At 38.6% G+C, this 10,439-nt stretch overlaps 1 protein-coding gene across 5 annotated transcripts in view; it reads left to right on the top strand.

Moving 5' to 3' along the window:
• LOC131066069 (protein ENHANCED DISEASE RESISTANCE 2) overlaps positions 1–7,354 on the top strand; it is a 65,007-nt gene extending 57,653 nt beyond the window's left edge. For all 5 annotated transcript variants that reach the window (XM_058000744.2, XM_058000743.2, XM_059214064.1 and 2 more), the window contains 8 exons: positions 4,382–4,451; positions 4,645–4,817; positions 5,072–5,173; positions 5,924–5,974; positions 6,072–6,215; positions 6,313–6,408; positions 6,704–6,805; positions 6,918–7,354. In XM_058000744.2, the coding sequence (XP_057856727.1) occupies positions 4,382–4,451; positions 4,645–4,817; positions 5,072–5,173; positions 5,924–5,974; positions 6,072–6,215; positions 6,313–6,408; positions 6,704–6,805; positions 6,918–7,028 (849 nt within the window). In that variant the 3' untranslated portion in view covers positions 7,029–7,354. The remainder of the gene's footprint in view (positions 1–4,381; positions 4,452–4,644; positions 4,818–5,071; positions 5,174–5,923; positions 5,975–6,071; positions 6,216–6,312; positions 6,409–6,703; positions 6,806–6,917) is intronic.
• Positions 7,355–10,439: the final 3,085 nt, after the last annotated feature.

Raw genomic sequence — 10,439 nt, forward strand, 5'->3', positions numbered from 1 at the left:
CATAGGCTGTGTCAAGTACATGGTGAAAGTGTCGTTTGTCAACCTGTAAGAATTCATATTGTGGAGATGCAGCTAGGGATAACACTCATGTACTTTCAACTCAGCTGGTCCGCAGCCCATGATTCCTCTTGCTGACAACCCATCGAATCCTCCCCTTCGTGCAAGCATATAGAACAGGTAGGAGCCCATGAAAAAGGACTGGGACCTTTTCTCTTTAAGGTTCTTCAATTGTTCATGCAAGTAGCGACTGATCAATCTAGCCTAGTCGATCAGCGTATTTGAATTCATGATCTTGCCTATGTAGAAGAACATCCAAGCCTCAAAGTTCACCAAATGTGGGGATCCCATTACTCTGCTTAGCATTTTTATCAAGTCTACATACTCCTTCTTGAACTCGAAGATTGTGAGAGTTTTGGGCATCTTGGAAGCATGCACTCTAGGCTTCAGCAACCACTGCTTGTTGATCAAATCAGCGCACCTGGCAGGGCTTGCTTCATATACTGCCTGAGCTCCGCTACTGGTCCTGTACGTAATGGAATAATGTGAAGGGATTTTGAAAGCTTCACCAGTTGACTCTGGAGTCAATGTTGCCAGTTACTTGCCATCTGGCGTTGAGATTGTTTTCCGCTCCATAGTGTAATGTGCTGCACATTCCAAGACCAGGTCTGGGCATTGAATAGCGGGAGGAAAACCAGCTGCTGCGACTATTCCACTTCTCACAATTTTGACAGCTGTCGAGGATGGATTGTGCCCTGCTGTTCCGAACATCCGGATCTTGAATGCAGCCAAGTTGAATGTGCCTAAATTAGTATTGCTGATTTCATCTTGTAGCGTCCTAAAATTGCGACACTTGCAATTTCGACTGCATTTGGGTCTTCACGATGGCGGCGCAACGTTGAACCTGAATGGAGACCTCGAAATCTGTTTACGACATCAAAAACTGCATATTTCTGCACCTTGGCCTGATCCTTCCTTGCACCCTGCTGTCCCGGGAGGTGGGACCATGGCGCCCAACGCCCTGGTCCTTGGCCTTATTTTGGGCCCGGCCTCTTTTGGGCATCGGGTCTTTAAGTTTGCAATTCGGGAAATAATGTTTCCTGGTCGGCCTAAGGTCGGAAAAATCAGTCTCTCAACCCTAATTGACAAGTATATAAACTACTTTTCCTCTCCTAGAAAAGGAGGAAGGGAGGAAGAGATAGGTGTGCAAAAGGCGGAAGCAATATTCAAACATTCAAACATTCAAGCATTCAAGCATTCCTTCAAACAATTGAGCATTCTAAGTCTCCATTCAAGGCTAGGTGTTGCATTCAAGACAAGGATTCAACCATTGAAGAGGAGATCACATACAACATACAACATACTACATACATTACACCTTCGCATGTTGCAGGTACGCGGCTGTAATTGAAGATCTGGAATCCTTGTGCAGAGACGAACAGATCCACCTTCGTTTTGCGGATTTTTCGGAGGACCGTGTGCACTCCGGGCGCCATCATCCCGTCAACTTTCGCTCAAATTTGCAGAACAGCACCGTCTCGACATTTTACTGCTAATTCTAGGTCCGCAACTTCATCCCGTACCCCTATCTCTGTTTATAAGCGAATCTTTCCTACTTTACATGCATTCTTAGTTCAATCATTCTATCTACATTCTTTACAAAAGAGGGTATCCTTGATGTCTTAACCCTTGAAACTCATTTAGAATCCAATCTTGCATTGCGTGGGATTGGATCTTGTGGGTTTCAACCCCTCTTTTGAATGTAAAGTCTCTCCTAAGTGAAAACCATCAACCCTAGTGACTCTCCCTTCTCTCTCCTTGGAGTTGGGGAGGGGAGAACAACTAGGGTTCGATTTTTCTTCTTTACACATCCCATCTTGAATTCAACCAAGAATGAGGAAGAAAACTCTTCATCTCCACCTTGATCAATGCTTGCTTGGAGATAGTAGCTGCCTTGCTTGGTTCCGCCATCTTGGAAGCACCTCGAAATGATGAAAAAAAAAAGACTAAGTATGACTATTCTTTACTCTTCCACTTCTTCTTTCCCGAATCTTGCATGTGAACAATGAAATGCCTTTCCAAACTTATATAGAATTCTTAAGAGGCATTGATTTAGCAATTGCATTCATGATGCATCATACTTTCCCCAATCACTACGCCATGCAAAGGCAACTTCCCATGCGAATGAGTTCAAATTTAGAATTTTCCTTAAATGCTCCAAGTCATGCGTCATACTTGGAAGATTCTCTTTGCCAACTCGTTGATTTTCATTCTTTCCAATTTTGGAGGGAATTTGAAGGATTTTCTCAGGATTTGCTCGATTCCATTCTAACTTGTCGTCTCCTGCTTTCGAAGGAATTTTCATGTCTCTTCTCAACATCCCTATTTTTTAGGGATCTTATTTAGGAGTCAGGCTCATTGGATGGGGAATTTTGCTTTTTATTCCTCCTTGACTCCTTGGATTCCATGCCTTAGGCAAAATTTCAATTTTTTAGCTTGGGCGGAATTTTCACCATGCCAAGGATTCATGGATTTTTCTTCTGTCCTTGGCTTCTCCATTTTGACGCCTGACTGCATACTTGGGCGCAATTTTGCTAATGCAAAGGATTCATGCATTTCATCTATCCATCCCTGACTTCCTCTGCTCAGCGCCCAATTGTATGTCCTGGCGTAAATCACACTTGGCCAAAGAATTTTATCTTTTCTTCGTTATCCTTGGACATCCTATTTTGGCACCCTCCACCTTACTTGGGCGGAATTTTCACCCGGAGAGGGATTCGTGGAATTCTTTGTGAATCCTTGGGATCTTCATTTTGGCGCCCAAGCTCATACCTGGGCGCAATTTTGACTAGGAGGAGGATTCATGAAAATTTCCTTCTCTCCTTGCTTCTCCCATTTTGGCGCCCCAGTCCATACTTGGGCACATTTTCTCTCTGGCCATGGATTCATGGATTTTTCCTTCTCTCCTTGGCTTCTCCATTTTGGCGCCCCAGTCCATACTTGGGCACAATTTTGCTTTGGCCATGGATTCACAGATTTTCCTTCTGTCCATGGGAATCTCATTCTAGTGCCTGACTCCACATTTGGGCGGATTTTTGCTTTGGCCATGGATTCATGGGATTTTCATCATTTAATCTCCCAGACTTATAATATTTGACCTCCTGTAATTTTGAAGTGTTTTCTCGAGCTTTCCATTTTAGGCATGGATTTCCAGCACTTGACCCATTTATGGCTTTCTTTGTTTGCTGTCTGACTTTCCGGAATTAGAAATGTCTGCGAACGTCTGATCCTTGTCGCCTTGGCTGACTGACCCTACCAGTACTGACTTTCCAAAAATAGAAACCTTCCAGGTGTTAGCGTTAGATCCCTAGACAGGGTGCAGGAATGACTTGCTATAAATAGAAACTTACTAAAAATAGAAATTACTAAAAATAGTAAGTTTGATTTTTGGCAAAATGACGACATTTCGGGACTCGAAAAAATCCCTAAAAAATAGGGACTTTCTAAAAATAGAAAGTTGCTCCGGTTGGGCTCAAATTTTACTGGGAGGTCCCTTGAAGGGTCCTGATTCGAGTCATATGCTCAATTTTCCAAAAAACCCTAACAGGAACCCCTAAAATCTAGGACAAAAGGTAGAAACCCTAAAAAGGGACAAAACAATCCCTAGACTTCATAGAATTCGCTTGACAGAGAAGCAGATTAACTCTAATTGACTCCCGAACATCCGCAAAGCGGAGAGACTGAAGAGATTGCTACCAAGGCACACAAAAAAAAAGACCAAACAACGGAAAGGGCCTAAAAGCTAGGGGGTCCCGATCTGGGAAGGGGTGATGTGTGATTAGGTCACAACACACCCATAACTCTTCTTTGCCCCTTTCTTTGTATTTCATTGTGTCCCACTAGGTTTCCTTGGGATACTCTATAAAGGAGTTTCATCAAAGGAAGATTGTTTACAAACGTAGAACCTAATAATTTAACAATAGAGGAACACTTGTAAAGCACACCAAGTCTTATGAGTTTCCTATTTTCATTGACTAGGTTTTCTGTATCTATCTTACCTCATTTAGGGCATTTCATCTCACAACAGCTATTCCAATCAAAAGGGGGAAAGTCAACCTAGTGAATCCTTCCTTTGGCCTACACCCTTTTTTTCCATGCATGCAAGATGGTCATTTTATTTTCATTATATTCCAACACTTATTCTCTTATTACATTATTGAATGCATACTCAAAGAGGTCGTTGCCCTTAACATTATTAGTGGCTCTTCTCTGAATACAGTAAGAACTTTGTGTTTTGAAGTATATTTAAATTTTGTTCAGTTATAGGTTCTGCAATTCCTTGGTTAGTGTATTTGTAATATCTGTTTTGAATCATTTGGTTCAGCTTGGAGATCATCAAAAGACGTCAGCAGCTACAGTTATTGTCAAGTGTTTTCATGATCTAGCTTCTGCAGGTATCATTTATATCTTTAATGTGCGTTGCGCAATATTTTGGGTGCCAATTTAGAGATGATATTTTCAAGTCCTAGTTCAATGGTGTACATCAGATTGTAAGAAAATGTAGACACATGTTTTTTTTAGATTTTATGTTTGAATTTGTTTTAACTATGCATGATGGGGGTGCAAATGTTTGAATTATTCTTACAGCAAGTCACAAACGATCACAAGTGGATGTTCACTTGGGAGATGATGTAGATTTTCTCAGCTATGAAGCAACTCTTCCAAAAAATTCTGCGTGTACATTGCCAAGCAGTTGGTCCATGGCAGATCCAACCACATTTTTGATACGTGGCAAAAGTTATCTGAAAGATCGTAAAAAAGTATACCAACTGTGAGCCCATATTTGAGATACTGTAATATGCTTTTATTTAAGAGGTGCAGCATTTTTGTCTGCATTTTATTTGAAAATTTATATTAGAGGGTTCATCTTATATAGGCATTCATTTTTAATTTTGACCAATTATAATAGATTTTCATAATTTATACTCTCTGTATTAGTTGCTATTCAAACTCAAAAGTTTCTCTCCTCAATATCCTTCTAATTTAAAATTTGAATTATACTTTTACTCTTCAGATTAAGGCAAAAGATACGTTAATGCGTATGGTTGCAGCAGATTGGCTCAGATCTAATAAGCGAGAGGATAATCTTGCTGGACGTCCTGGAAGTTTTATTCAGGCATGTTATTTGTGTATAGTGATGTGTTTTACTGTTTAACATCAACAGCCATAATAGGTTCATGTCTGTGTTTGTGTACATGCCTGCGTGCACACCTGTATACATAATTTTGTGCCTCAGTTTTTCACAATATCACAGCTGTTTTTGTTAAGATGTGTGAAGTTACAAGTTTTAGAGTCATTATTCCTTGACAACATGTTACATTGACCTATTAAAAACTGACATTATAATAATCCAACAGTAGTATATGTAATAGCAGTCATTGATGAAGGTTCTACTTCTCAAATAAGATAGTGCTTGGCAGGAACTTCCACATTCATTTATATATTTATCCCTGTTTTGTGGGGTTATGGGTAGCCTGATAAATTGAATACTACTTAAAGAAGTGTTTCTATGGAAATAAAATATATATTCGAAATGAAATTCCTAGCCTCACAAGGTCTACTTGTAAATTTTGATAAGAAATAGATTCTAGAGGGGTGATATTTTGTGTTTTTATATAGATAGAGGAGAAAATGTTACTTTTTCATTTGGTTATTGGCACGTGGGTAAATTTGTGAATATCATTTTTCTTAAATTTGTTCCTCGGTTGATCTTGGTTGCAAGATAGAAGGCTTTTTCCTTGCAATTTTCCTCCTGCAATTGTGGCAAATGGTCCTGATCATTTTAGTCAAAGTTTGTGTTTATTATACTAAATTACTCTAGTACATACAATGGATGCTTAACAATAACCATTTCTTGTGATAGCAGAGGAGAGCAGCTGAGTATAGCAATGAGTTTTATATCATTATAAATATTCAGGTAAGCATTTCAAACATAAAATAGTGAAATACTCGCATGACAAATGTGTTTCTGTTAAGTGACATGATCTCTACCATCTGTGCCCTCTGCTTACTAGGTTCCAGGTGCAACAACACACAATCTTGCCTTATACTACATGATGGACTGCCCTCTTGAATCTGTTCCTTTGCTAAAAATGTTTGTTGAAGGAGATGATGCTTATCGCAATTCACGATTCAAGCTCATTCCCTATATTGCTAAGGTAGATGGATGTCAGCAACTTTTGTTTGTATTATATTTATCAAAACTTTACTTATTGGTGAATTAGTGCTCCAGTTAATTGGTTTTTCCTTCTTCAGGGCTCCTGGATAGTTAAGCAGAGTGTAGGAAAGAATGCATGCTTGTTGGGTCAAGCACTAGAGATAAACTATACTAGGGGAAGCAACTATCTTGAGGTATGTTTTCAAAATTCTTCCTAATGCGGTACTAATCTAAATAGGGTGTGAAAATGCATAATCGAAGTTGCAGGGTCTTAACAGAACTCACCCATTTAATGGAGTGCTGTAGTAGCTACCCACATACTTTATATTAATAGAAATCTGTACAAGAGAGAGTGATAACATACTTCCGGAAACATTATTTTTGTTCATTATAATGTGTATAGTTTTACTTTTTGCTCGACTTAGATGTGACATTGTTGTGCTTGGCCTCTGATTGAATTTTGAATATCTTTCTTCTCACTTGTTATAGCTTGGCATCGACATTGGTTCCTCTTGTGTAGCCAAGGGTGTTGTTAACCTAGTTCTAGGTTACTTGAGTAAGTTGGTCATAGAATTGGCTATTCTGATACAGGTACATATTTTGATATTGAAATGCTTTTTTGGCAAACAAACTTGTTTTCATTAAGATAAATCATGAACCATGTAACGAAATCAACTGATTCCTTTTATTATACTTTGGATAGGGGAACACAGAAGATGAGCTCCCAGAGTTTCTTTTAGGGACCTGTAGGCTCAATCATCTTGAGGAATCCAAATCAGTCCCAGCTGGACAGAAATATCCACAAGCCACGTGATGTCAAATCTCTGAATCAGCCTTATCAATATGGTGTACTTTTGTGAAATGTAATGATACAAGGAGGAACAGTCTGGCAGCAGCAAGTTCCCTTCATTAAATAAGGAAAGATCAGAGCATCACTGAATATTAAATATATATGTTATTCCAAGGTGCAATTCACAAATGTTGCCCTCTATTGGAAAAATTTAAGATCCATTGGTCTCATTCTAGCATTCCTTTTCCTTCTATTTGTGAAGATTCAAAAGCAATTAACTCTCAAAGAAATTTGGTCATTGCATTTCATTCAATTCATATGAATATATATCCACTCACATTTTTGTTGTATGGCTGTCTTATACTTTGTATAATATAAGAAGATTATTTGCAACATAAAAAAACACTATATTTTTTGTTGTTCTTGTATTAGGAGACATTTTGAGGATGTGGGGATACTTTGGAAACATTCCCTAGCTGTTCACAATTTTTTGAAAAATGCCCTAGCTTTCCGATAAGACGATAGGAATAAAATTAGCCAATTTTTTTTATAGGGTCCAATATGAAAAAATTATTATTATTTTTTTTATGGGCTCCACACCACATTTAGCCCTAATTAAACAAAAGAAGCCTCCTTTCATTCTAACTCATTTTTACATGCCAAAACTATTTGTAGTCAAGTTCAAAGATAAAAAACATTTTGAGTAGGGTTTGAAGGTGCAATTGGAGAAATCCTCATTGGTGAGGAGTGAGGTAGCAAGAGAAGTAGAAGAGGTAAATGAGTCTTCAATCTTAGTTGAAAGTTGTAAGGAAGAAGTGTATAATTTTTTCTTTAATGAAATAGAAGAAATAAATGTGAGAGTTTCAATCTTAGTTGAATGTTGATCAAAGTGTGAGAGTGTTGGAAAATGACCATAAAACCCATTTGTATTCTCTTCCATCAAGAAACTTATATAAAAGGCCCTTCTTATTCTAAAAAATCTCTTCTCCAATTTGTGATAGCCGTCGATAAAGACAAAATGAAAAATTCAAGAGGCACTAGTGTGTGGTTGTGTTACATTTGTAAAATAAATTTTAGAGGGAGTTATATTAGGGTATATTTTCATTTCTTAGGTTTTACAAGACATGGGATTAAGGTGTGTCTGGATGTAAAAGAGGATGGAAAGATAGATGTGCATAGATTGCATATGGAGAAAGTCTTGAGGTGTGCCAAAGCCAACACAAGTTACACAATGAGAAATGTCTGTTCCCACTTGGTTGCTAGTAGTGGTCATGTTTCTACAAGAGGAAGGAGAAGGACTAGTCTTAGTGAGAAGGTGAGGATAGTTCTAAATATGTTCAATATGTAAGCGTGAGATGTGGTAATCTTCCATTGTCAATTTTTTTTATGGTCATTGTTGGATGTTGTTGGTCATTAATGTTGCTAGGATATGTTATTGTCATTGATGTCAACATATTCCTGTGTACTGCTCCGGTGTGTTTGAGAAGATCTTATGATCCAGTTTTGCAATGTAGTTTTACTGATCAATGTTTTGTAGAGCTCGGTATATCCTTCGGTATATTTCGATGTGATCAGATCTTGTGCCAAGATTTTGGGATATTGTTTGGGATGGTCTTGTGTATCTTCATTTCAGATGGTTCGTGATTTGGTGCTCTGCAAGTTATCTTTCTTCGTGACAGTTGTCGATTGGTTGTGTTCTTGAGCTTTCAGATATTGACCGATGAAGATTTGATAAGTGGTGTTGGTGCAGCTGTTTCCAATGATCCTAACGTGTTCATTGGTGTTTCCTAGTCGTGTCCTATTTGTTCTGGTGATCCACATTGATCGTTGTGCGAGTTTTGGTGATTTCTATTAACTGGTAATGATTTTCGTGTTATGTGGTTTTCCTTGGTGGTGTAGCGTGTTGCGGTTGATCTTGGCGTGATTTCCGATAGAGTTGTGCATTTGGGTGTTGTTGACGTGTTTTTCATGCACATGCGAACACAGAATAAAATACCTAAAGGTACTTTATCCTCTCTTGACCAAAGTTTCCCGACTGCTGAAGATCTCGCCGAAAGATAAGTTGAGGCAACTCCAAGGTTCTTGTATGTAGGTTCTCTACTTGTGGATAAACTCTTTGTGGTATGATGTGATTTTGCTGGAATCAGAAGGGGGCTTACACTTGATGACTAAACGTCTGATTTGCTTTGAATATTACTAGAATACAGGATTTCACTAGTCTAGATTTTGAAAAAAAGGAAAAAGGACGAGGGGAGGGAAGGATCTAATTCTGACACCAAGAATGTAGGAGCAATGAATAACCTTTGATGAAATTCTAACTAAGTCTTGTTTTGACATCCCAGGACTATTTCCACAAGGTTAGTGCGATCTTCGAAGGAAAGCTTTATGATGTTCAGATCATCGCTACAAGCATAGACACCATTAGGTTGATGCATATCAGTGAAGAAGCGACAATTGAAGTTAGGCTTAAGTTGAATGATTCCAGTTGACTACACAAGGCAAGTCTGCAATCAACAAACTGCTAGTAGTATGGATATACAAATTTCACCATCAATCAAACACATTTCTTCCACTCATCTAATAACATGAAATCAAATCTGAGAAGTATAGAGACCATGCAAATTGTTGAATCGACCCATAGATTTCACCATTTCTTCAATGAAGTTTTACAAGCCTTTTACAACATCTTGGCAGCAATCTTTGCCTTCTCTTTCTATTATACTCTAATTGCTATACTATTAACTGACTATTCACTATTTCTAACTATTCACCCTCTAACTACCAACTAACTATTATTAGCCTTTACAAAATGAGGAGCCAGGGCTTATATAGCGCCCTTAATACAATTCGATGGCTCAGATCAACTTGAGATCAATGGCCGAGATTTTACAATGAAAACCCTAATTAGGGTTTGTTACAACAAACTCAATTCTGGCCAATGAAATAATTGCATTATTTGGACACATGTCTTCTCTGAAATATTCGACCAATGGATAACCGGGGTAGGTACATCGAAGTTTGTGTCATCTTTGATGAGTCAGGTACATTGAATCTGGACATGCTGAGGTGGACCAATCCGACTGGAGGAGTGATGACTGGGACGCCACCTTGTCTGACACTTGCAACTTGGTTAATGTTCAATTTGATGATGCTGAGAAGCTAACTTTAATTAACTCTTCTGAGACTATTTGCTTCTCCAATGGACCCTTGCTTTAACCTCCCTTGTCTTTGATGTGTAGGATGGATGGTGTACCTTTCCTTCAAATGCTGGATTGGAAGAGGTCGTCCTTGATGATGCTAGACTGGAGGAGGTCGTCCCTGCTGATGTTGGATTGGAGGAGGCCATCCTTGCCCTGGCCTGGTCTTCTTTCACCTGCAAGACAAACCATAAAATGATTAAGGACACATAATATATTTATTCTAACATAGCATTTT

The sequence above is a fragment of the Cryptomeria japonica genome, chromosome 11, assembly GCF_030272615.1.
Source record: "Cryptomeria japonica chromosome 11, Sugi_1.0, whole genome shotgun sequence".
Taxonomy (NCBI): domain Eukaryota; kingdom Viridiplantae; phylum Streptophyta; class Pinopsida; order Cupressales; family Cupressaceae; genus Cryptomeria; species Cryptomeria japonica.